The sequence below is a fragment of the Lepidothrix coronata genome, unplaced genomic scaffold, assembly GCF_001604755.1.
Source record: "Lepidothrix coronata isolate B3197 unplaced genomic scaffold, Lepidothrix_coronata-1.0 Scaffold144, whole genome shotgun sequence".
In the NCBI taxonomy this organism is placed as follows: Eukaryota; Metazoa; Chordata; class Aves; order Passeriformes; family Pipridae; genus Lepidothrix; species Lepidothrix coronata.
Window position 1 is genome coordinate 1,029,451 of NW_016690324.1, and position 27,906 is coordinate 1,057,356.

The 27,906-nt window shown below is 41.8% G+C and overlaps 1 protein-coding gene across 1 annotated transcript in view; it reads left to right on the forward strand.

The window, feature by feature from the left end:
* The window catches only part of ADAMTS2 (ADAM metallopeptidase with thrombospondin type 1 motif 2), a 173,761-nt gene that overhangs the window by 100,458 nt on the left and 45,397 nt on the right, over positions 1–27,906 (forward strand). Inside the window, exons 4-5 of the mRNA XM_017828007.1 lie at positions 14,704–14,906; positions 25,929–26,012. Coding sequence (XP_017683496.1) covers positions 14,704–14,906; positions 25,929–26,012 — 287 coding nt within the window. The remainder of the gene's footprint in view (positions 1–14,703; positions 14,907–25,928; positions 26,013–27,906) is intronic.

Here is a 27,906-nt window from a genome sequence, read left to right on the forward strand (position 1 = left end):
TGAGTTACTGAGTTTTATTGGGTTTTAGTTATGGCTAATAAAACCCATTTTCTGCACAGTTATTTAATTTGCATCTGTAATTGCCGCAGTTGTACATAAATTAGACATGCAATCGGAAACCTAATTCAGCTTGTCTGCTCCTTCTGCTAACATCCATAATTATGGAGCTGTGGTAAGTTCACGTTAAGAGGCAGAGATTTACAGAAGTTTTGGGAAGCAGTTGGCTCCAGGGAGAAAATGGCTTGTAGCTGTCAGCTGCTTACATGATGGTTATACCTAATGCCCAGCCTGGACTGGAAACACCTCACGGTGCCAGCACCGATGGGGGACACTCCCTGCCCTGCAGAGTTTCCAGTTGGAGCAGATCTGGAATGAGCTGGAGCAGCAGTCACATGCCATGGTGCAGGTGCAGCAGTTTGGAGCCTGGTGCAAGTGCTGGTCCTGCATTACCTGCCCTGGTAAAAGTTCACTCCCTGAATGTCTCTCCCTTTCCTCCTGAGGTACCAAGGGGAAGAACTTGGAAACTAGCTGGGATCTCATACTCTTGTCTTGACCTCTCACTTTCCCAGGGAACAGTAAATCTGGGGAAACTCTGTAAACTGAGAGTTGGTATTACTTATATGTGGGCTATTCAGAGATATCGGGCGTGTCAGGAAGGCAGGGGTAGCAAGAAGGCTGTGCTGGTGCCAGCTGAGCTGTAATTGTCCCCCCCACACGGAATGGCTCAGTCTGGCCCTGTCAGACTCTCTTCTTGCAGTTCTTCACTGGCATTTCCATCAGTGGTCCAACACTTGAAAGCACATTGAAATACCTCTTCCCAAAGCCCTCTGGCTCCATGGTCAAATTCCACGTGTATTGGCCAAACACAGCAACTCTTCTCTCCAAACTCAAACAACACTTCTTCCCTCTCCCACATGCTTTTTGGCATGACCCCTTTCCTTGCTCAGATGGTTATCTACAGAACTTGTTGGGGTTTTGCCATGACTTGTCTTTGGGGAAGGGTGTTGGTTGTCTGGAGGATATTCTGAGTTTCAAGGAGAAAGAAGGTGGAAATGCATTCCTGTTGAAATTAAGCCGCTGATACCAGTGGGGCAGCATGTTGCTCACAGGCCACTGGGCATGTTTCTGGCCTTGCTGAGGTTGGTAGCTGTAAGTAATGTCTGGATTGAGCTAGATCCAGGCCTGGAGGATTGGGAAACAAAGAGATGGAAGCTGCTTTTGCAGCTGGATGAGAAAGCACTTTTTTCTTGCCCTCTCTTTGCCTTGACTAATGGCAACAAGGGTTTCTGCAAAAGGCGTTGTTCTCCCTGTGTGAATTCAGGACATATCTGCAAGACCACATGCTGTACTCTTTAGGTTTTTGGGTTTTTTAGTTCTTTTCACAAGGAAGTTCAATCGGTTGCCTTAGTTTCTCTGTTGTGAGACTTCAAATGGACCTGAAATTTGTGACGTTAAGTTATAATCCTGGCAGGTTAATGCTTCAGACATTTTGTTCTTTGCTGACTTTTCTCGTGCTTTAGGAGTTCCAAATACTGATGTTCTCCCAGAGCATTGCTTGGCTTTGCAGATGAATTTTTTAAATGTAATTTTAGTGGAATTGCCCAGAAATATTTAGCTCCCCCCCAATACAAAAATCGCACTGCAGAGCCCACCGTTGGTCAGAAGAGGTGGCTGAAACTCATGTGATGGGCAATGGTTGCTGCACTAATTTCATACCACAGTTAGACACACTCACTTTGTGAGGGGAAAAAAAAAAGGAAAAACCTTTAAAAGATTTTCCCCTTCACTAGCTATTTTGCTTCCCTTTTTTTCATTGTGATTTTTTTCATGGTGGTGTATTTTTTTTGGTGTGGGTTCCCCCCTCCCCACTTTCAGCTGGCTGCTCAGAGTTGCTATTTCCTGAGTTTTAGCCAGGCTAAGGACTGTTGCTTTGGACTTGGGTAACAGTCTCCCATTCAAGTGGTCAAGAAGTCAAGGTCAAGAGTGAAAGCTTAAAGCTAGGGAGTGTCTGCAAAAAACAAGCTCTCAGTTAGGAAGGTTGAGGATCTCATTTATGTTGAACTCCCACAGATTCCAGTTCTTTGGAAAGGTGCAGGCACTTTCACACGGGGGAATATATGTTCACCAAAATGAAATGTGAGTCCTTGCTCCACTATTTTTGGGGTTTTTTTAATCCCTAAAAAACCCCTGCGGCTCGATTTGAAAATCACTTCAAAACAATAAAAAACTTCACTTTTGGTGAATCAGTTATTCAGCAAAGTGTAAGAGTTGCCCAGCTGCACTGCAGTATTTCAGACTAAGGCACCTTGGACTAAAACCAGAATGTAAGAAACCTTTCCGAATGCTTCAGAAATTTTAGAGAAGATTAGCCAGAAATAGATTGGAAAGAGTGAGAAAGTAATAAATTAAAATTCTCTGATCCTAAGAGAAATACAGGAAAGGTCAAATGGAAAACTTTGCACTGAAAGGCAGCCTGGAGCTGACTTGAAGGTAAACTGGAGAACCAGGCAATGAGAGCACTTGGAAACCATCAACCCTTGGCTTTCTTTTGAGGCTCACTGGGACAGTAGCAGCTGTTGATATCATTTTGCTAATAAAGTTGAAACCAGGGAGAAAGTGATGGGTATTGATTAGTGTCAGCTCCAATAAATACATGTCCGGCTCTCACACTGAAGATCATTCTGAGTCCTGCAAGTCCAAAGTAATTGTTGAGGACTCTTAGGGGCTTCCAGGTCACCAAAGCAAAGTGGAGTCTTTATTGACTGTAGTACTTTCATATCTTATTGCATAACTGAACAGCACTGTTGTCAGACAAGTAAATGCTGTTTTGTATGACTTTCAAAAACATTATTTTTCAGCACTGATTTATGGTCTCAGATCTGGGTGAACAGATACTATAGGTGGACTGAAGGAGACAGTATTTGGGGTACTCATGTTGCTGAGGAGACAGTTCCCTAAGCTGCTCTTAGGGAACAATAATCTGTTGAAGAGACCCTGACACCCAAAGTGTGCCTTTTTCAGCAGCCAAAAAATATTGCTTTTCCTTCCAGTCTTGCTACCCCATTGCTATAAAATGTCACTTTATTGCTTTAAAGTAATTTCAGTTAGTGTTAACTTTTAGCTTGGTAGACTTTTCTTTTTTGTAATGGGAAAATATAAAGAATTTCTGTGTTGAAAGACTGAAGGAATAATATTGCCCAGCAAGAACTGAAAGAGGATAGAGTCTGTTCTGACTTCAGATTAGGGAACCATGTTATTACTTCTATTAGCACAGTACACATTAATAATTAATATTATCAGAGTTTGTATGATCAGTACTATTATCTAAATATTTAGGTTTTTGGAAGAATAGAGAAGATGAATATACTCGTGGACAGCTTTTTACCATTTGATTTTTAAATTGGAACATAAACTGTGGTGTTACAGCTGATGATTTGTGGAAGGTTTTTGTATTTATTCCATTTCTTCTTGTGATTGTTGTTCAACTGATCACAGGCCTTTTTAGAATCAAGTAAATTAGGAGAGGCTTGGTTAGCCAGTTCTTAACTAGGTAGGAACAGATGATAGAGTTCAACTAATTGAAGTCCAGTATTTGGATAAAACCTGTAACTCATTGCAGGAACTCAGATCTGGAGTCACTGTTTCTACCAGTTTTAGACAGAATGTGTTAATTACTGCAAGCCTTTACTATTTATGTCAGCAGAGCTCTCAGTTAACTTCTTGATTACTTTAGCAACTGCTTTGTAAGGCAATTTGAAAGGGTTTTTTTGGTGTTGGTTTTGACATTTCCCTTTTATTCTGCAAAAATAACAGGTTAGAAGCTAAATGGTCTTTATATACTGTTCCAGTTCAGGAGGCAGAAACTACCTGGAGCTTTGGAACAGCTGTCTAGTTTTACCCTTAACAGCTTCCATTATTTCTTTAACTGCCATTGACTTGTCTAGCCTTTTCAGCTTCCATTTGGGTTAACACCATTTAAAGAGAATTTAACTGAGTTTTTAAAAATTTAATATCTCAATTTGCTGTTGCTTCTGATACTTTTCCAGTGTGTGACTTGATATGTTAGTTATCAAGTGAGTTGTCCACCAACCCTCCAGCCACCATCAATACCTTGTTAAAATGCAAAGTTCTCTTATTTCAGTGATTATTACATGTATGTGTATCTATACATGTCTGTGTATATATATATATATATATATATATATATATATATATATATAAAAGAGGCTTCCCAGCCCTTCTTATTGGACATTGTGCATTTGTTTTCCAAAGTGTGATTTCATTCTCTGTAGTAAGAGAAGAGCAGTCATTAATACTAAAGCAATTTTATAGCACTCTGCAAGGTGAATACAAATGCAGTTTCTGACCACTTTAAGCCTTATTTGCACAGACAAAGATTATACTGTCTTTAATTCAGGAGATAAATTCCTTGCCACCTAATTCTTGAAAGGCTTTTATTTTGAGATGTGGTGAGTCTGATTTGTCCCTATAGCAGAGTTGTCTGTTGCTTGCCAAGGAGCATCACATCCTACTGACTACATCTGATTTAGCAGACCAATGACCTCAGTTTGATTAGGCTACAAGCCAATCTGAAGGGCAAGTCAGACAGTGCTAGGTACAGCTTGCTTATCAATAATATGTAGATAACCTGATAAAAATACAGAGGTCCTAAAATGATGATCATTCCTTTGGAGGAACCAGGGTAGATGGTGGAAAGAGGCAAATGGAAACTCTTTTAAGTCCTGGCACTTGCAGTTGAGTTAGGGGAAATTTTTTATTAATAAAAAAATTCTGAATTTCTCATTGAACTTCACGTGGACAAAAAAAAAAATTCTGAAAATGTTGAGGGGTTTCATGGCAGTGGGTTTCAAACAAACCATCTCCCTTCTTTCCCTTGGAATATGTTATATTTTTCAACGATTCTCTACATTGAGACTTAAAGTGCTTGATTTCATATCAAATGAGTAAAACATGTTTTCAGATGAACTAATATGCTTTGTTTGTTTCTTCACTTTAAAAAAAATTCCATATTCAAGTCAATTTGACCCGAAAGGAATTAAAAATATTTTGGACCTGCCAGAAAACTAAATGCATGTTGACCTGGCTCTAATCCCTCTAAAGCTCACAGATATTAATGCTAAATTTATCTTGAAAAAGAAACACTAAAGCCCTGCCCACGCATGCTGGGGAGAAGGTTTGCTTGGCAAACCTTGGCACTCATCCCTGTGCACCCTAAAGCTCATGGGTTGTTCTCAGGACACAGCTTTCAGGGCTGGGGAGTGGGAGGTGGGAGCAAGCCCTGGCTTTGCCTTCCTGAGGCCACTGGGGAACTGCAGCAGGAAGATGTACCATGATTTCTTTTCACTTTGTGTTCTTCTGACTTGTGCCTCTTAATTTGCCTTTTCACTTGAGCATTTTGATGTCCTTACACCCACCCAGCTTCTTTGCTTCCTCCCTGCCTTCCTTCCCCCTCTCTCCATCCCTGATCCATGTTCATGAGGAATGCTGCATGTTGGAAACATCTCTTTTCTGCTGTTATCACCAAGACCCTGCGTCCCATTCAGCCACTGGTGGCAGAGCAGCAGAGGGGCAGCATTTCTCAGTTTGCTTTTTGCAGGGCCTGACAGATTCAGAGCTCTTGTACAAATAGCCAAAGAAGCCTCGGCCCTTGATTTTGAAATGCCTTGGGAATAAACCTCGTGCACTTTCACTAGAGCAGAGACTGGTTCTCTTTCAGGGTTTTCTACTGTCATTTTGATGTTCAAGAAACTCCCGTGTCCTCCAAGAAACTCCCGTGTCCTCCAAGTGAGCTTTGTCTTCCCTACAATCCCCAATCAGTTGCAGCTGGGTTTGTTATTGCAGAAAGTCCAAGCAGATTTAGCAACAAGGATATTTCCAAAACATAGGTAAAATTATAATTCCTTTTTGCTCCGATTTAAATCCTGCCAGTGTAAGTAGCCAAGGCATCATGTATTGCACTGCCTTTGCTCAGCCTGCCCATCTGAGGTTTTCTTCTTGGGACACTCAAATTAACCTTTTTATTGCACAATATTCTGAGATGTATAAGAAGTTGGTTGAACTTATAGATACTGCAAATTGCACGTAGTTTTTACCCTAGAATTTGGGAAACTTTCTTCCTATGCTTCACCTGGTGAAATGAGCAGACTGTTTACTTTGTCTAATTAAAAGATCATAATGATTATGTAAGAAACAGGAACTGTTTGCACAGTCATTTGTGCAGTACATTATTTACACTGATGAGATTTATATTATGTTCTACTTGACATTGAGAACATTCAATTGTATAATTTACAACTTTGTGAGACTATAATCGAGAAAAGCGCTCCCCTTTTAAAAGGATGGGATAATTCCATTTTGAAATGTTACCAAAAGACAAGACTTGAGGTTATGGCTAAAAAGCACTGGAAAAATGCCTATTTGCTTCAGTAGTATTTCTGATGATGTATGGTTATTTTATGTATTTCTTTGCCTTTTCTCCATCTTTTCAGCCCCCTGCTCTGGGTAGGAATTTGACTTTTTTTTTTTTTAATACCTGTGTGTTTTTTAATGTTAGTTTCTTAAACTGTAATTAAACTTTATTTCCCCTTCTTTCAGAATAGTTGGCTCATGGAAAGACAGCTTCCACCCCCTGTAATCTGTTGTTATTCAGGTCCTGTATCAAGGTTTGGCATTTCATTCTGTTAAAAATGCAAGTGGGATTGTTGGACATGTCACCTACAAAGCCAGGGGGTCAGCTTGGCAGCTTACTTAATGTGCTAATTTGCTGTAATTTAATCATGCTTGGAATATGGACTGGACATTTGAGTATCTCATTTGAGTATCTTGGTGGCAGACTCGGACTCAAACAGCCCATAAACACTTGGCTAAAGCCTGGTCAGGAAAAGCAGGTTGTGGGTCGGCTCCGGATCCTCTGCCTTTGGGAATTCAGGTGGGATCTCTGGGGCTCCTGGAGCTTCGTGGAGCTCTGGCTCTGTGCCCAGCGCCTGCCTGGAGATGTGGCTGAACTCTGCAGTTTAATTAATTATGCATTAACTGCAAATGAGACTGAGAGCTCCCTTTGTAGCTCTGTGTGAGTGCTGTGAGGCAAAGCCTGCCCTGCCTGGGTGCACACGTGTGCTCGGGGACTTTCGAGGGACGGAGCCCTTTTCCAGGGTCAACTGTGGGCTCTTGGAACAAGTGTGATGTGGTAAATCAGGCACCTTGTTTTGCAAGTCACAGGCTCTGCACTACAGGCCAGTTTACAATGACTTGCCAAAATATTTGCAAGACAGTATTTCCCAGATGCAATCAATTAAGTCAGTGAAACTTCGAAGTTGGCCCAAAAAATTAATTTTCTAGAGTAGATTTTTGCCCCTTTTTGAGCTTACTTTCAAGCACTAGATGTGGAACGTCTTGCTCATAGATTATTTGGTGCTAAATTGTGAAACCTGTGTTAGCATTAGTAAGGTTGACAGCTGAAAATCTTCCAAAGGATAAATTTTGCTGTTGGAAAAAGTTTGTGTTCAGTTCTTAGAGAGGTCCATTTCAACCAGGTCACATAGATTGGTTTGCCTGGCTGTTTTGCCATTTCTTTCATTTCCCCTTTTTGACTATTATGTTGCAATATGATAGTTAAAATTTTAACACAATATGTTTCACCATTTAAAAAAAAAAATAGCTTAGCCCAGGGTATTCTATTACCTCGCTCTCACTTAATCTTTTACCAGTGCAATTATCTCTCATCTTTGTTATTCATTGTGTGACTCTGGCCCTGATGAGATCAATTTAGTTTTCAACTTTTCTTTTTGGTATTGTGATAACTTTTCTCTTTGTTGTGACTTGCCAGAAAAGTTCTCCCTGGCAACATCTAACTGTGGTTATTCTTAGTGCCTCTGGCCTGGCCATTTTGCCACGGCATCTACCTGGCCATTGTCACTGTGCTAACTGGTTTATCCTTTGGAAAAAGACAATTTTTTATTTTTCAGTCTTGAAAGTTCTCTATTTTGTCAGTTCAGTCAGTTTCAGCTTCTTTATTCTTCATAACTCAGATTCGCTGATCTAAGTTTCAACTGCACATAAGGAAGAAATTCCTCCCTGTGAGGATGGGGATGTCCTGGCACAGGTTGTCCAGAGAAGCTGTGGCTGCTCCATCCCTGGAAGTGTCCAAGGCCAGGTTGGACAGGGCTGGAGCAATCTGGGATAGGGAAGGTGACCCTGCCCATGGCAGGGGATGGAACAAGATGAGCTTTAAGATCCCTTCCAACCCAAACCATTCTTTTATTTTATGATCTGGGCAGACACTTGAGCATCTCCTGAGATTTAGAGTCACTGTGCTGTCGCATAGATGACAAGGAAAAAAAGGAATGTTGCTTGTGCCTGTGTTTGCAAGAATGTACTTTCACTCTGCAAATGTGGGACACTTGTTCTGCCCCAAGAAGTTTACAAGAATTACTCTATAAAGGCCCAAATATACAGTATATGAAATACCGTTAAATACTTTGAACTCCTCCTGGTTTCAAATGCCAGGACTGGATCATTCCAGTGGGAGTTCAGCTGCCATATGTGCTGGCCTTCATGCAGCTGGAGTCTGAGACCTACTTTTGAGAGCCCAGCCCAACTTACCCCAACACCCATGGCAAACTCCCCCAGCCAGATGAAAGGTGGAGCAGGCTCTGTGTTAAAATGTGATTTGACTGGAAACAGCATCACCATAAACTCAGAGGCAGGGAGCTTGTAATGAGATCATGTGGTTACCAAGGCTTGCAGCCCAAGAGTTTCTTTTTAAATGAGTGCTGCTTTGCAGATAAGGTCAGGATGAGGATTCATAACCTCATTGAGGATGCCTGATGCATGCCTGGTCTTTAGTCTACTAGTGTGGTCTTACTTTTAGTTTATGTAAAAAAGTGGAAGAGGGAGAATTTGGTCACAACCCCAAGATAGTTCTGCTGCAATAATTGTTCTTGGTAAATGAATTACCAAATAGCAGCCACTGCGCTAACCTGTGATTCAAGAAATCACAAGAAGCTCATGAAAATCAAATGTTGAGGCAATGTCCTCCTGGGAATGTCTTTTAAAAAGGGCTAACTTTGTGTCATGTACCCAGTGCACTGTGTGGGATTTGCTTCTCTTGTTTAGACCATTTTCCATTGGCTTTCACATCACAGGAGCTCTCTCCCATTTTAATTCCTTGCTGGCTTTACCCAGTTTTCTTATGAGTGATCTATAGCAGAAGGGTCCAAATGCAGACTGTACTATGGGAAAGGGATTTATAAATTATGAAAGACCAATGTAGCTGAGCAGGATGGTGAAGGGGGAGAAGAAAGACAAGTAGAGGACATTTGGAAAACAAAACAGAAAGCAAAGAAGGAGGTGAGCAGGGCTGTAAAACCAGCAGAAGTAAGTTTTTAAAGAAATTAAAATATTAGAGGAACTCTTGATTAGCAAATGAACAAAACACATCATGATTGTGTGCAACTGGAATGAAAAACAAAACCCCAAATCAAGGAACTTAAAAGTGGGAGAAAAAAATCACTAGGGCATAAAAATCAAGATTTGATGACTGTTCATTGGTGACTCCAACTTCCATGAGTTGGGCTTCAATTTACCATGGAGGACAAATGGGGGCTTTTATAGAATACATGAAAAGGCTAACTGGGGGCTAATTAGGGAGTCTGTTGATCACGGAGGACAGACACAACAGAAGCCTACAGCATCTGAGCAACAGGGAGCATTGCAGAAAGATGACTTATGATTTAAGGTGCAATTCCCAAAAGAGCAGTTCTCTGTCAAGCTGTTGAGGATGTTTGGTGTCTGGTACTTTTCCAGAGGTGCAGATGTACTTGAGCAGCGGGAAGCTGAGCAAGTCCACCCTGCCTCCTGCTTCCCTACCACACAGCCTGTTTCTCCTGCATTTGCAGCACCAAGTGGTAGATGGCCTCATGCCTGTGCTGGGATCACAGTCCCAGGTTTGGACTGGCACTGCCACCAGCTGTGGTGCAGCTGAACAGGGCTGGGTGCCCTCTGCTCCTGTGCCATCCACATATGTTTGCCACCACAGCAGAGCAGGCTCCACCTGGGCATCACTGGTGCTCGGTCTGAGTCACTGGGGTGAAAAGAAAAAAAACAACCAAAAAGAAGTTGGTGGTTTGCAGCAAGGAATGGGAAGCTGGGAGTCCCTTCAGGAGAGTGTCACAGGAATGGAGATCAGCATCAAAAGTGCTGCTCCTTGTGTGGCTGCAGAGAAGGTGCTCAGCAGTCAGCTCAGGTGTTCGTCTGCTCCCACGCTGACAGATGAAGTGTCCATAAAAGCAAACCAGCTGCATTTAAATGGTGGCTGGCTGGTCTGAATGCTGCACACTCAGGTTTGAAAAGAAATTCCAGCTCGTTGCTGTGCTGACAAGCCACAGATGACAGCTGTGAACATGACATGCAGTTCAGTCCCCCAGCTGCCCATCCCGGTCTCTGCTCTGGGCTTGCCAGAAAGTTCCCTTCTCTCTGTCAGAAAGAGGAGGTAAAAATTAGAAACTGCTTTATTAGGACAATATCGCTGCTGTGAGACTGGGGAACCCTAAATCTAGTACAGTTAAAGTGCAGTCATTTCATAAGGGCCTCTTTAAGAGCTGTAGGTGCAGCTGTATTTCCCTGAGCCTTTTTGAAAGGGGTCATGAAAAAAAACAAAACAAGAATCATGAGCCAGCAACTGTGCTTTTGTTGGATGTCCTAAAGGGAGTGACAGAAAACACAGGGAGAGGCGATTTTCATGGCAGGCAGCGTGTTCATGCTTCAGTAACTCAGAGCATCTGTTTGAGCTTTGCCTGCCATGATGGGTAAGGCAGAATGAGGAGATGTCATGTAATTAGGTTTCCATAAAGCACATGATATCAAACATTAATGAGCAAGGCAAAAACTCTCAGAAAATAAGGTGGTGTCATCCCAAACTGTTGCAGAGAGAGATTTCTTCTGAAGACCTGCAAAGGCAAAAGTAATGTGCAACTTGGGCACTTTCACTGGAAGATGGTCTGCAGTGTTGGGAGAAGACCACAGAAATACTACTGAGTTTTTAGCTGGCTTTATAGAAAAAAGAGGGGTTTTGAGGGATTTTCAGATGAACTATTAGAGTGCTGCTGTTCTTTGATTTATTCTGGATGAGCAGCACAAGAGAAAAATAGAACCTTGTCTCTCAGTGGTTAATTTGCACAAATGTGAGTTTTTCCTAGCAGGAACAAGAAGGTTTCAAAACAGGCTATTGTTAAGCCTGCAAATGCCAAGTGTCTGCTCTTGGGAGATGGAGAACAAAGTTGGCACCAATAATTAGTGGCTGATTTGGCAAAAGTCGCTGAAAATTAACAGCTGATGGAGAGGTCTTGGCATGATTTAGTAAAACACAGTGCAGGTTGAGATGACTTTTTTGATGTTACTGTGCAAAGTGCAGGGGTGACCAGAAGGAAGATAGTATGGAAAATATTAAGGAGGAATTTGGTGTCTTATTCAGTTCTTGGAGTTTTTCTTTTGAGCTTTTCTAGCATATTGTTGGAGTACAATGATACAGTAAAATTACTGATATTAACCAAGGAAAGCTGAGATGCCAAAACACTACAAATTGCTCATTTACTACAGATGCAACTTTGTTTCGCTTCCTCTATGGTAAGATATGGGTATTAATTCCATTTGGATGTAACAGTCATTTAGGAGCAAATTCAACATGGGAATAAACCAGCATGGTCCAGCAAATCCAACAATTCATCATCCAAGAGACTGAGAGGCAGAGCAGCACTGTGGGATATGTGGTCAGGCGTGTGTGGAGGCGTCCCTGCCTGTCCTGGGAGAGCCTCTGGGAAAGAACACTTGGTGGGAAGTTGGGATGTGAACCAGAAATCTTGCAGCTACTGCTGTAAATGCTTTGAGCTGTGTTGGTGCTCTTGGGATGGTTCCAATGCCAGCTGGAGCCAACGTGGCTTTCTCTGTGCTGGAAAGTGTTGTTGTCTCAGAGGTACCAGTGCCCACTGGGCATGTTTTCTTGAGAGGGAAACACTTGAGGGGTGAAGGTAACTGTGGGTGTGGAGAATTTTTATGCTCCAAAGAAAATTTAAAGTGGCTGGTTGGCACCTACTGGCAGTGAGATGACTTCCAGGGAACTTCCTGATAACTTTTCCCAGGAGCTGGCAGGACTGTGAGGGCTATAGTGTGACAGTGATGAAGTGAGGAGCAAAGAGGGAGGACAGGCAGTTTTCACTGCAGGATGGTAGGATCACATTTTGCCTCTGGCTGATTTACTCACAGCAGGAATAAAGATACTGCACTCGGAGTTAGTTTGACTTTGACACATAAGGGAAAGAGATGAAAGCACAAAAGCTCAAGATACCTTGACAGCCAACCACTCACCCAGCCAAATAGCAGCCCCCCAGCCAGCAGAGCTGCCCATCTGCAGTCTCAGTGCAGAGCTCAGGCTCTCCCCCCTGTCCAGCTCTGCTGTTCTGCAATAGCAGCTCTGATAGCTTTGGCCTTGCTGCTGATTGCTGTAGCTTTTTGTGAGCAGCAGAGAGAGGACATGACCTGCAGGCCCTGCCAGCCTAGGCCTTCTTTTCTAGAGAGGATTTAAAGATTTATGGTCAAATTTTACAGGAACTGTGATTTGCCTTACAGATCATGAATACATGATTGCCCCACAGTCTCATAGCAAGTCCCCTGAGACCGCTGTGATGGCTCAGTCATTACCTCTGGGCTCTAGCAAGGAAATTTTAACAATAAAGTTTTCCTGGTAGAGTAAACCAAGAGACAGGGCTGGAGCTGGCTACTTGGCAGGTTTAGAGCTCTGATAAAGAGCTGTCTCCATTGCTGCCAGGCCAGACCCATTCACCCTTCGTGGTACACCTGGGAGTGACAGCTGGGTTCTGCATGGAGAGTGAATTTTCATGCTACATCATAGATTCTGACTAGACTAATTTTGAAAACTTGTGGCTCCAGGAGCAGAAGCTGCTGAGAGCCTTGAGGCTGGCAATGAGAACATGGTGGTTGTGCTTATTAGCTGCATTAAGTGTTGCTGTGCTGGGAGAAGGACATTGTGGCTCCATAGGGATGCAGAACTACCACGTGTGACCTTCTCTCTGTCCAGTGAGTGAGGGAAGCCCTGCCAGGGCAGTGTGGTGACCTGTGGCTGTGGGTCTCGGGACAAGCATGTCCTTGAAGCTTGGTGGAGAAATGGTATAAGGAGCTTTGTCTTTCAAGGACTGTCCTTTGACAGGAGGTCTCTCCTGGAGGCACAGAGACAAGCTGCTCATCACACAAGGCACAGAGACCTGGGGCAGTAAGGAACACTGCCTGGTGTGTGTCCTTCCTGGCAGCCGGAGGCTGTGCAGGACAGTATGTTACTGTCACCCCAGAAGGGAGCTGTGGGGACTCTGCTCAGGCTGCACATTGCCCAGGACCTGCTGACACAGCAGCCTGAGGCAGCAGGTCTTCAGGCAAGAGCGCAGATGTTCTTGTAATGAGCCCAGTGATCTGGTGACTCATTCAGCCCTTCTCAAGCAGCCAGTTTTGATGTGAAAACTTCAATAAATGAAGATGGAGAATCCACTTTCATAGCATTTCCAGGAGTCGTTTCTTATTTCTGGTTGGAAGGTGATGGCTTTGGCCTCCTCCCTTTGCTTCCCACTGTATTCCTGTGAGTGAAGCACTGGGAGCCTTTACTCAACCCACAGCCACCTCACTGCCTTTCCTCACCTCTCTGAGTGAGTCTTTTCTGACATGTGTTAAAATCAAGAGGTTCTTGGTGGGACATCCAGAGCTCTCGTAATGCAAATGATAGTAATGATACTAAAGCTAATAATTGTTATTCTTCAGAGTGAAATGTCAAGATTCCATATTTTCATGTTAATTTTTAGTAGGTAGGTACCACAATAATCATGTCCCATCCTGTCAGAGAATGTGCATTTCATATCACAGGGACTGTTAGAAATTGTTAGTAATGAAGTAACTACTGTTGTACCTGATGTCTTTGACATACAATAATATAAAGTGACATGGCAAATTTGAAATGAAGGAGAAAAAATTGTTAAAAAATTGTGAACGTAGCTATAAATTAATTAGTCTCATATCTAAAATGTGGTCCTGAACTGTGATGATAAATAAGATCCATGTCACTCCTGTTGGATTGCATGTGTGTATCTAGCAAAGGAGCTAAAAGGTTGAATCCAGGGGACTGGTTTGTTGCTACCTGCCTGGATAGAAAAAGACTATATCAGCAACTGCACCTGCCTTGAAATAGGAGTCTGTGGGCAGTAAGATCAGATTTTGAAGTAGGGTGTCTATCTTTAATTGTTCTGAATTGTAGACTACCCTGGGTAGCACAATACCCCTGAATAGTGTATTTTTGTTAGAAGTACTTTCAAGTAACAAGCATTTTACCTCAAACAGCTCCATTCTTCTCCTCAAAACATTGGCATGACCTTGCTGCCCTTTTGGGCTTGTATTTATTATGCAGTATTGCTTAGTAGAAAGCATTGCTTTTACTTTGCAAAGCAAAAACATTTTGGGTCACGTTTCTCTCTCATTTAGGTAATTTTTAATTGACATTAAGCGAAACTAATGCTGTTACATAACACCCAGAACATAACAAATGCTGCTACTTCAAATTCATACCAGCTTAGCTGAAACCTGAGCCTGAGCCTCTCTTGGTTGATGACTTGTTTGTCTGTTTGATTCCAGCTGCTAACCTCACTAATTTGGATAATCTCGACAGCGCGTTGAGCCTTGTTGAAGACCAGGTGCACAGATCGAGGCAGCGCCACCGAAGGCACGCGACGGAGGACGATTACAACATCGAAGTCCTTCTGGGGGTTGATGACTCAGTTGTTCAGTTCCATGGGAAAGAACACGTTCAGAAGTACCTGCTGACCCTGATGAATATTGTGAGTACAACCCCGCGAACCGCCCTGTGGGAAGGCGCTGAGAGGACCGGGAATGTAGGTTGGGTTGGCCCATTTGAAGGAGACATAACAAATTTCTCTCATGGCAGGAGGTAATAGGAGGGAAATCCAGGCCACTTTCAAAAAATTCAAAAGGGGAGAAGAAAAAAAGGCAAAAGGGGCCAAGAAAGAAGCTGAGTATGGAACTATTAAAATGTTCAAAGTCCCGCTTACGTGCTTTGGTGGGTTGGGGGCACAGGGTCAGCAGGGGCTCAGGTTTTTGGAAGTCATTACATTTTAGCTGTATATTCCCTTAATCCGAGCTTCTTGCTGAGAAATGTGGTTTGGGGAACTGTCTTCAAATAAGGTTCTATTAGAAATTTCAATTGTTTTTTTTTTTCACATTTTTGAAACTACTCAGATAAATTCTTTGATTCCTCAACAGCCACTTTAGGTCCCAGGGCACTTTGCTGCTCCTTGTTCGCCCCGCAGTAAAATGTTATGTAGTGTAACACTGAAATTTTTTAAATTGATTTAGTGTTTACTCCATGACTGACATCTTTAGGTTTCCTTAGTTAAATATTTAATCTTCTGAACCATAGTCTGTGCAACAGACTATATAGTGCAGTAGGGATGAAAGAATACACTAGGGAATATTATATTTGTAAGAACCACTTTTTATTTATAAACATGAGTGCAGCAGACACAGCAGCCCTCTAGTATCCAACTCAGTAAGCAAGGACACTATTTTGTGGGAAAAGAATCAAGTCTTGAAAAATCATCCCTGTTACAGATCAAAGTCAAAATATATTTCCTGCTTCTGCCCAAAAAATAGAACTGAGTGGCAGCCCCCTTCATAGGCAACTCATTTGGGGATGACTTTCTTCCTTCTCATCTGGAACAGGAGTCTTTTCTCAAAAAAACATCCAGAAAAGCTTTAGGTTCAGTGAATGTGTGTTCTCAGTGAAATAGCATTGAGTAAAAAATTTTAGGTCTGCTCTGTTTTTGACAAATGGAGTCTGACTGTTCAAGTTTGCAGTCATGTCAAGAGGATGAGCATGTAGGTGGCTCCTTTGGCTTTACAAACCACAGAGGCAGAAATCCAGGCTATTAGGTACATTTGCCTGGGATGTAGTTTTTCCAAGATGTATTTTTTTAATTATGAAGTTTATTTTTTTCTTTCTTTATTACATTCTTTTAGCAATGTGCAGAGTATCACCATTTTTCACTTTAAATGAGAGGTGGAATACGATTTAAGAAAATCCCTTGTCTGATATAAATTCAGTTGCACCGACTCTTTATAACAGCATTATAAATAGTTAAAAACCTGCACTAACATTAGAGTTATGAGGTCCTTGGTGTCTGCTCTGATGGCGGTAAATACATATATTCTAACAGAAATGACACAGTGAATTTCATTTATTTGTGTGGTTTATTTCCTCTGAGGCTTAAAACAAAGTCTACAGTGAAACAGATGGTTTTATGCATCTCTAAATTAACAAGCCAAACAGGCCAAACCAGGAATGTGGCAAACAGGCCAAAATAGATTAAACATGACTCTTTACTTATCATGTCACTTAAATCTATTTTTAAGAATTAAAATATACAGTAATGGTAAAGAAACCATAAATGTTCCAGCTCTGGAATATACTTCTTCCTAATTTTAGTAAACCATCCAACACACAAATTGCAAGAAATAACAACTCTAAGCATGCTGTCTCTGCAAGTGGTTTAGAAAGTGCAGCCTGTGTAACTGTACCCACAGGGCACAGCAGCTCTTGGCATAGGCAACAATTGTTCTGTTGAGAGCTCTGAGGAAGAAACATGTCTTTTGGGGACTGAGGATGTATCCCATGCCTTGTGCCCAAATTTGAGGAGCTGTTTGAAATCCCCAAGGCCTCTTGAGGAGGCTCTGGATGGTCTTTGGCAGTCATTAGTGCTGTCCTGTTCTTCCCTTCTTCAAAACTCAGCTGGTTTCTAGAGTCTGTATTTGAGCAGAGGGATGGGTGATGGTAACCAGTCCTGTTTCCAGCTCCAGTATAGAGAGGCAAGAGGGGTTTGTTACTGCAGATGCCAGGTGGTGCTGGGGACCATTTCATGTTTCTAATGAAATGTGTAGGTCCAAGGTCACTCAAAAAGAAGAGACAGCTACAAAAAATTCCAGCTGTATTTTTAAATCTGGTGGAAGATCCTTCCATAACCATCAGATTGTGTGTTTCTTGTTGATTTTAGGATGTAATCAATTAGCTTCCTACAGCGACAAGGCATTAAGCATAGAATCAATTAGCTTTGTACAGTAACAAGTTGGTAAGCATAAAATCAAGAATGCATGGTAACTGAATAAAATAGCAGTGAAAGTATTTACTGGAGATAAGAGGATGATCAAATAGTTGAATTTCTGAGCTTCCAGAAATTAAATAAATCCCAGGTGAATTCTCCCTCCTGGGACACAACACCACTTTCCCAGAAGCAACTCCCAGCACAGCTGCTTCTCCCCACTTTTCTTGATTTCCTTGTGAGTGATGGCATGAGCAGTTGTCCTTAACTAACTTCTCCCAGGAATCTTGGGTGGAACCCTACCACCAACCCAATCAAAACAATTTATTTTTCTTTTCAAGCCCAGTGCAACGACTGTAAATTCAGTAAAATCTGTTTTGTGCTGCTTAAGTGATGTGTTACAGTCCACACCTAAAAGCCATGAAGTGAGAAAAAACCCAGGGGCTGGGTGTCCTGGCTATCTTGAATAGCTGTGCTAATATTTATCCCAAAGTTTGGAAATGAAGTCACTCCCAAACAAATGGTGATAGACGCCAGAGCATTTTTAACATGTTGGGCTGCAGCCACGCATCCCCTGACTGCGCGCCAGCCGTTCCACTGCAGTGAGCTCGGCCTCGTGCCACCGCCTTTCCATCCTCCAGTCATTTCCTCATACAAAAACTCTGGTTTCTCTTGACCTCCTCTCTTTTCTCTGCTCAGCACCCACGGGACGTTCAGTCCACCTTTGGAAAATATTCCACTGTTTTCTCTTAAGGGACCCCCGGCTGCCTCTCGCTCGCACCATTTTCAGTTGTACGTCACGCTGTGTTTTTTCCTGGGAAGGATATTAGCCTGCACAGTCCTCTGCACTTCCAAGCGTGAGCCCACACATTGCACAAATTAACTTTGTATTTATAGCACGCAGGAGCATTGCCACAGAGGAGAGGGATTTGGGTGGAAACTTGTAGCTCTGTAGTTACTCAAGAACATGGAAGGTAATTCAATTTCTGCAAGAAGGCGTCTCAAAACCCCAGGGATTTTATCTGGTTCTACGAGTGTTTGGGAAATATTGGAAAAGTGCAAGGCATTGGAGAAGTGGCATCTTGTTCCTTGGGAAACGAAAGGATTTCACTGCAGGATGCTTTGAGAGGGGGAGCAGGGAGCTGAGTGGATGTCATTGAGCTAAATGGCTTGGATGGGTGCACCGATCACAGGGTAAAAAAACTGGCTGGATGGTCAAGTCCAAAGAGTGGTGGTGAATGGAACTAAATCCAGGTAGTGGCCAGTCAAAAGGGGTGTTCCCCAGGGCTCAGAACTGGGGCCAGCACTGTTTAATATCTTTATCAATGATCTGGAGGGATTTAGAAGATGTGTGGATGTAGCACTTGGGGACATGGTTTAGTGGTGGCCTTGGCAGTGCTGGGTTGATGGCTGGACCTGATGATATTAGAGGTCTTTTCCAGCCTAAACTATTCTGTGATTCTAAGGTGGGTGTTGTTGGCAGCCAGCCCCAGTGCTGAAATTCTCTGATCATTTCATAACCCTCTTGAACAGAGATTCCAGGATTAAGCAGGACATTTGCTGCCTGCTGTGGAAGAGTAGCAGACCTGAGACCCGCTCATTTACCAGGCTGGGCCTGCACTATTGACTAGTGTGACTATTTCAGCTGCTACAATCCTGTATTTAGGATTGTATCCAACATCCAGGTTGGATATCTTCAAAACTTCCTGAAGAGTCAGAGGTAGAATGTGTGATCTTACAATATTTCGGCCATTCCAAATAGCAAAGTCTCATCAAATAAGCTCAATTGCAAATGGTTTTTTGTATGTATTGGCTTCATCTGTCTTGACTTCAAGTCTTCCACTTTCATGCCTCTCTTCAAATGGTGGGTTTTTTTTCCCAGTCAGGCCCCTGTTTTAGCTCTTTCTTGTATCCTTTGTCTTTCTTCCTCCACAATATTCCTTGATTTCTCAACTACCTCATTTTCTAATGCTGGCAATTGTCATCCTTGTCTATATTTTAGAAGAATTTGTCTACAAAGTAGGTATATCTTTTTATCTTTGGACAATTTTCAGGGGTAAAAATCTTTCATTTCCTTTCCATTCCCTTACTGTAAAAGATGTGATATTGCAATATTTATATATATTCACAAAATGGATATTTGGCCAAAATATTTGTGATACAAACCCTATCTCCTCAAACTAGATGGGTGCATAACTGCTGTTATTTCAAAGGCAGAGAGACCCTAAATAGGATTTATGCCTCACTCAGGGCTAGATTTATCTAAGTATTTAATCATTTACCTGTTTTTGAAATTAGTGAGAATCAGTTTTAAAAATTAGCCTATGGGTTTATGTATCTCTCAGCCTTCAAGTGAAACTTCAACTCCAGAATAAATACATTAAATAACTTTTCATTTGAATAACTGAAATCAATGAGAGTTATGCAGCTGGGGGCTTTGGAAAGTCCCTGGAGTCTTTCACCTGCATCTTTCAGTACTACATATGTCTTTGAAATTGTGACCCTGAGGCGCTGTTGAATATGTTATCTGTCCTCTTTAATAGGATGTACATGATACTACTATTATAGATGAGATTTCTGCTTTCGTTTCTCTGGCTGATGAGGGATGAAGATTTGCAGGTACAGAACAGCAAGTCCCTAATGAGAGGAGAGGGCAGAAATGCCATCGGTTTTCTAACTGACAGTTGGATAAAAACCTTGAAAGCATGTCTAATTCAAGCTGTTAAAAAGAAAGTGATGATTGAATACATTGAAATAATGGGGCACCCTGTCTCCAGAATCATGCTTTTTAAACTAAAAAAGCATTTTTTTTAGATGGGAAGGATAGTTCAGTAATGTGGAATTTGACTGGATTTTTTAAAATTAAATAATTCATAGGCACCAATGCTCATTATTTAAAATCAGTTTATTTCAATATGTTCACTTGAAAGCTGAACTAACTCTAAGAAGTTCCACAAATAACAAATATAAGTCCAGCTCTATTCATCTGAGGCACTTCAGCTGTCAGTAGCTGAATTACAGCTTGTTTGAAAGCTTAAACATATGTATGTGAGTTAACTCCACGTTTAGGTGGATCATTATAAACCAGTAATTGTGACTGGTGTGAACAGTGCCTGAAAAGGCCTCATGGGGTTATTTTTGTTCATTATCTTGATTGCCACCCTCCAGTGGAAGTTGTAGTTGTGACTTGGAATTCAGGAGCTCCCGCAGGAAAGACCCTCTCAGAACTCTTACAGGTTGTGCTCATTTTCACAGGGATATTATTCCCAATGTCAGTTAGGTGAACATTGCTCATTATTATTACCTGGAATGTGCCTTGCTGCCCTGTTGGACACAGGACAGAGCATCACACAGGATTTGGTACCATCCTCAAGGCAGAGGGTAGGTACTGTTAAAAGATAGATTTTTCTTTTACTCCAAATACCAACATGAGTTTTAGCCATAAAGGTTGCAGCCAGGGACTTTTGAGTTGTGACAGTGTGGTTGGTGTGATGGAGTGTGGATAATTAGGATCAGCTTTCAAATTCTGGATGCTTTTCTGAACCAAACCACTTAGATTTGAAGAGGTCACCATATTTATTGGATTGACACCACACCCCTATCCCTTGTAGTAACATGATAAATCAATCTGCTTAATTATTTTATGATGCTATAGTTGATTTTATTACCATCATCTTGAGACAGTAATTTGGAAAAATACCAAGTCTTTTGGTGCAAAGGTAATTTACAGTGTTTAGAAAAACTTCTCAGAGCAATGGTTTGTGGCAAAAATGAGGAGTTCCAAGAGCCTATGGGAGGAACTAAGAGAAATAAATTAGTCATGAAGTCAGAAAACAAAGTCTGTGACCTTTCTGAAGCCAGTGTTACAGTTGAAGATGAGATAGAGACCCGTAACATGAAGCTACCTAGTGCCTTGCCAACACATCTGCTCAGGGGAATGTTTTTCATTTTGATCAGAAGCAGCTAACTTGGACTTGGTAACTTCTACTGACTCTCACACCACGGAAGGTAAATCAGGACTTGGGCTCATATTTGCATAGAAAATGTCAGATTCTTATCTCTTTTTTTGTAATGTACATTGCCAAGCTCTTCTAAAACTGCCTGTTGCCTCTGGTTTTGAGCAGAATGATAGATGTTTTCCAAATTGGAGATCACAGTTTGACCTTTAAGTTTCATGTGTGTTGTGTGCTTTCATTATTTTTTTTTCCTTGTGATGCTCAACAAAGATTTCAGGAAAAAAAAGAGTTCCTCTTTGAGGAAATTAGGAAATGCCTTGTAAGGACTAGAAAGGGAGACTTGGGAACCCTGGATTTTGCCTGATGACTTTCTGTGTGACCATAGTACATCCACCCAAGGAATTGATGTAATGTTATTCCTGTGGGATTAAGATAAAGCTTTGGGAATGTTAGAAATGCTACTTTGGGATCTTCAAAAGCATGAAAGAGGTGATGAAAATCGAAGAGGATAGTGGTGTTTGAAGTGGGACCACAGAAATATAAAGTGAGAGGGGAACGCTTTTGGGAGGGTCAGATTACAAAAGTTTGTGCTCAGTATCCTCCATGACATTCCTGGTTCCTATTCTGTAATTCAAAACAGATGTTTCTTACAGAAATAGACAATCACTGGATGCCCACCAGGCACCGAGGCTTTGCTGCAGATAATTACGATCTGATGAATGAGCTGCGTCTCGGGCTGGGCTCTAACAATGGTTTGCCAGGAGCTCTGCCATCCCACGGGGAAGGAGCTGATGCTCTCCAGCTCCTCCAGTATCGCTCTGGCAGAGACCCACACATGGTCCCTGCTCTGCCGGGGAGCACGTAGCCATCGGTAGTTTCTGCAACAGTAGTTGAGTAAGGACGCTGGGTGATCAAAGAGCAGGCTAATCAGGCTGGATGGATCAGCAGTTTGTGGCGGCTGGAAAACCAGATGCATCTTGTTTTGTGCCCTCTCCAAATGGTCAGATGTGCCCTCTGACGGCCGCTGTCGCTGGGTCGGAGCCGTTTGACATTGATGGTGGCCTGAGGTGGAAACTATTAGATGTCCACGGGGTGTGTGTGCTCAGGAGCCCGAGGAAGCGGCGCCCACCCGAGCGTAAGGCACAACTCGTGGAGCTGCAGAGGGTGTGCCTCGGGATGAACACGATGATTTATGGTTCAGCGGGATGGAGCTGTGGTTGTGTTGTGATGAAGAGGGCTGCCTTTTGCATAGCAGATACTAACAGACTTTGCAAGGCTGGGAACTCCTTCAAACTGCATGAATGAGTTTGACCATGACTTGCCAAAATGTGCAGATTGTTCTTCTATTGTGCATTGGTTTAATTAGAGATTGAGGGAACCACCTGATTTTCCCCAAAAGCCCTGCCAGCTCTATCAGCAGGTAACCTGCTCTGCACCAGGACTTGCTGAGCTGCAGGCTAGTGATTACTATTTGTGTTACAGCAGCTTTCAAAATTCCCTTTTAGGATTGGGGCCTGCTTTGCTCAATACTAAAAACTTTCCAGTGCTGCTTTTACTCCTGGCTTGCCTTTAGTTTTTTGATGTATTCTATGTGCTTACTGTGCTGACTTGAAACTTGCTCAAGGCAGAAGAATTATAAAATTAGCAGGGAGGGACAGATGAAAAAAGTAAATGAAGTCTTTGTTTTTCTTATGTAGCACCAATCTGTGCCAGCCTGATTTCTAAACAGAAACTTTAAATAGAAGTGCATGTTTTCCTTTGAAATATCCCAGAAAAAGAAAGCAAAGTTATCCCAAAATAGTTAGTGAACTACAATAGCTTGATGAAAGTCTCTTTAGAGTGTTTCACTGCGCTTTGAATTCTTTGAGATTTACCCAGCCTTCTTCATCACCCTCTATAAATGCTGAATCACTCTAGGACATCTAACAGGATTTAATGCATTCACCACCTTCAGTTCAGGAGCTGTGATTTTGGGATAGTCTCTGTCCTTTCTTTTCCTATGCAGCAACTTAATTTTAGACGTACTGATCCAGGATTGTACCGATCTGTTGGTACGAACCAGGATGTCCTACTGAAGTACATGGAGATGCAGGGCTGTGAAAGTACTGTGCACTTGTTTTCACACCTGTGTGTATTTATTGCACGGACATCTGAACATGTATAGCTACTGTCTGATTACCTCTGCTTTGAAACAGTAACTTTCAAAGTTGTGATTTGCTCTCAAGCCTGGAGCTTTCTGATTCCACACATTGGTTGGTCATTTTCTGCCCTGTGCATTGTGCTGCATTATCTCAACTCTGCTTTCCTATTGAAATAACAGGTGGAAATTTGGAGAGAATGATCGTGGAGGCAACTGTGTGCACTTTTCATGAATGTTTGAGAGCACAACATTCAGCTGCTTGGATCTTGTAACTTTACTAGCTTCCTGAAACAAATAAGTGCAATTTAGGCCATGCTGGAAAAAAAGAAAAGCATCTATTTCAGCATGTTATCTATGTGCAGTGAGACACTACTAGCAAAGCCACAGTTTAGCTTAGAGAAAGATGCTCTGTGAAGAGAGGTTGGACTCATCCTGATTAATGAAACCAAGACCCAGAGCTTTGAATTGGCCCACTGTCTTGCACAAAATCCAAGATCCCAAGAGAATCAAGCAGCTTTTTACAGTGCTTGTGCTTTTCTGTTCATTCACAGTTTGTTTGTTAGATGTCATTTGCATGAACAGTCAAGCAGTGTTTTAATTCTGTTCCATCAACGTTTTCAAGCCAAGTTTCCCTTTGGCATAGAGCAGCGATACAGTTGTTCGGTTACTCAACTATTGTTAAAAGAGGCTTAGGTTAAGAGAGAGAGAGTAATTTGGATTATGCTTTATGAACTAATTAAATACTTATTTACATGCTGTGTTTGCTGTCCCCTGTACACAGCAGTTCTGGTTTAGGACTCATTTCATGTGTAGGTAATTTACAGTTTATTTCAACCTCATATCCGTGTGCTTTCTTCTCACCACACAAAGAGGGAGGCAAATTATTATCTCTGAGTCCCTTGACAACTCACATGGGTCTTTTTCCTGGGTGAAAGAATTTTTGTAAAGCAAAATATGTGTTTATGTCTTACCTCTTTATAATCTCCGTTCAGCAATGGTCCTTAGAGTAAAAATAAGAGATTTTTTAAATTATTGGAATATGAAGTTAGCCTTCTCAAGTCTTATTTAGACATGTAAAGAGATTATCCAGTTTCTGGAGGGGTTGTTTACAAAGTACATCTGAACAGATCAGCTACTTCTACATCTGAACGAAAATAGCAGCCCCTGAAGCCAATTATAGTCATGGGTTCCTCATCCACCATCTTCCAGCCAAGGATCTGCTTGCCCATCAACCAGCAACAAGCCTGGATTCCAGGCATCCCCCAGCATGTTCTCCAGGTGCCTGGGCAGGTGACCTGGAGGGTGTGAACCTGCTCCTGGAGTTGTGGTTCAGCCAAACCACTTCCAACCCATCAGCACAGGTTACTCAGGACTGTTGAAAATTTGGACATCTACCAAGCATAAAATAAAGCCCTTCTATCAAAAAATACGGATGAAATGAATTAAAATTCACTTTAAAATGTCAACGGGGATTGCTTAGCAAAGCCTACACTGATGCATTTAATTTTAATGATTTTTGCAGAGATAAAAGATGGGCCATTAAAACTGGGGCTGATGAAAGTAACAGGATGTTATTTACCGTGTTTCAAATGAAAGGTTTTCTGAAAGTTATTTATTAGCTTGGAGTAATGAATCTAGTTTGCAGGAATAAATGAAATTTAGGTCCAGCCAGCAAAGCAGTCCAGTTTGGTGCAACCTTTACCAAGGGAAGGAGGTTTTAGGAGAGGTACTTGCCTTGCAGGGAATCTCATCTGCCTCTTCTAATTTGTAAAGCTAAACCCCTGCCACTTGGCTGAGTTTCATGCAGTCTTCATCACTGAATACTTAAATCAGCCTCTTTAACAGTTAATATTTGCCTAGCTTGCATGTAGTAGTGTTTCCTCAGTAATCATTATTCATCCACATTTTATTCTCTAAATATTTACAGTTTTCTTTTCTATGTTCCTGGGCTGATTTTCCCACGTGCATGTTTAGTTATGTAGCTCTACTATTAAAAAAAAAAAAAAAAAGACAGTTTTAATTTGCTGGCATTTTGTAGCTTTTGTTCTGCTTGCAGAGTTTAACACTGATGAGTTTTGACAGACAACAAAGCCAGCCCATGTGCCCGACCAGCTTTATGAGGGAGGTATATCCTCTTGGCAGAGTGTGAGGTGATGGGTCCCAGATGGAAGAGTTGCAGGGTGCAGCTGAGCTGGTTCAGTGAATTGCTCTTGGGAGAGAGGTCCTGTCCCTCTGCTCACTGTCCCCTTCCCCACCTGCAGTCCAGCCCAGCAGAGAGATATTTGGGATTCTGCCTGGATTACCGTGCTCCAGGCTCCAGCAGGCACACACGGGTCAGCTCTGCTGCATCATGTAGGTGCACCATGATACCTCCAAGTCCATTTAGGCTGGCACTTATGTACCTGTCAATCTGTCAGTCTCCAATTATGTGTTGATCTTAAATGATTTCTTGAATTATGACTTGTTGGGAGGCTACAACAGAGCCTGGAAAAGAGAACATTCCCTCTCGCATTAGTGGGGTTTTTCATGTTTTGTGTATGAACACAAACTGGTCTCTGGACTAATGACAAAGCATAAAAGATACTGCTGTATCACTGCTTTCATAGTTACTTGCTGCCAGTACCATCATTAAAGTGCTGAACTCTTTTGCAGGTTAATGAAATTTATCATGATGAGTCCCTGGGTGCTCACATTAACGTTGTCTTGGTGAGGATAATCCTGCTGAGCTATGGCAAGGTAAGTAAAGGTTAATTTAAATGGAGAATATCAATATCTATAAACTTCATTTGTTTATGAACAGTGTAGTTAATGGTGACTTGTATTGGTTTTGTATTGTAATTCATATATTGTCTTTACCAGTCTATGAATATAAAGACCTTTTATGTTTATATATATTTGTTTACCATTTGAGTTTCACATTTCAAATAATTTCAGTTTCTTCTGGGTTTTCCCTTTCTCATTTGAAGTTGTTGCTTAGTTGTGGCAGTCTGTATTTTCAGATTTGTTTGGAATAATCTACAAAACATAGAGAGCATTTTGGTTCCTAAAGAAAACACAAGGTGTTCTGGTAGAAGTGTATGTAAGTGACAATAAAAACAAGATCAGTTCTGCAAGATGCTGAGGGCTACAGCCTCTTTCTAAGAACTCATTTATACTTGTGCTTATTATCAGTGGGACTATACATGTACTTAAAGTTAAATGGGAGTTCTGTGGAATAGGGGCCGGAAGGCAAGAGCTCTCCAGATCAAACCTGTAACTAAGAATATTAAGTGTTTTTTCTCTCACGGTTCCTATGGAAGGGGTTACTCCACAGGCAAAACTTGAGTACAGAGGAACAAAATGTTAAATGCGTTTCAAAAGTATTGATCAGTTCAGTACCTGTGCCCTATTATTGCCACATCAACATCAAATTCCATGGAAACAGGAAGAGGGCGTTTCAGGTCTGTTGATAAATGCTTTGGTTAAGGACTTGTGATTTTAGTGCTCTCTAACACAGCAGCATGCCCAGCTGCTCAGAGCAGAGTGTTAAAGTCTAAGGCACCTTTCTGTGACTGGAGTTGCTGGCATTTGCATGTTCATGTAGTGAACCTGGGTTCTGGAATACTCCGTGTCTGTTTGTGGAAGTCGTTGGAATGTTGTCGGCAAAAAGCCAGTGCAGATGTGTCAGTGGTGAAGCTCCACTGACATTCACCCATTTACCTTGCTCGATATCAGCTGAGAATTTTCCTCCCTGGTGCAAATGAGGGAGCTCTGAGGTTTAGTCTGGACTCTGCTGGAGACTGGTTACCTGGATTTTGGTTTTTTTTTTATTGGAGCTTCCCCATCTGAGGGCTAAACACAGGAATTCATCTCTGCTTTTCCTGCAGTGATGTAGGTGATGACGAAGTTACATGTTCTGGATAAGCTTAATCAGGTGTATGTCCTAAAATAAAAGGTAAAAAAGGTCATATTTGCCATTTTGTGACTGAAAGTTCCTGGTGTGTGCAGTTAATATTTAATTACAAAATAATTGAAATACCTTTGTGATTGCTGTAACAACAACAATTTGAGGGATTGCAGATTGACTAATCTCATAAAAATCTGAGGTTGCAATATTGTGGAAGCCAACAGAATTAGTACATGGGCTAGTCACTTCTTTGCAGTTTTTAGTTCCTGGATATTTCATAATTGTTATGTGTGTCTATCTTCAGCTCTATAAATCTGTACCAGTCTGAACTCTGATAACTTTGCCATTTTCCTGATGGCAGACAGTAACTACAGCAGCCTTCATTCCCTTTTAAGAATCTTTATTTTCTTGTGAAGGGCAAAGACTTGTCCACTTATAATTTGAAAGTTATCGACTTCATATTAATCTTCTTTAGAGAGGAGAGTGGGGTGGAGGACAGAAGCCATCACTTCATGGTGGGTCTTTGGCCACATCACAAAAGCAGCAGTTGCAGGTAGCACTGTGTAATCTGCTTGTGAATGCTCTGCTTGGGGATTCTAAATCCATAATCTGCAGTGGACAATGTTGTAGCTTCTAAGATGTCCTGCTGGTTTCAGAAGGCCATAAGGTGTCATAATTCCACTGTCACAAGCTTGCCTTAAATAGCCAAGAAGATAATTTTTCTTGCATTTCTATATCTGATTC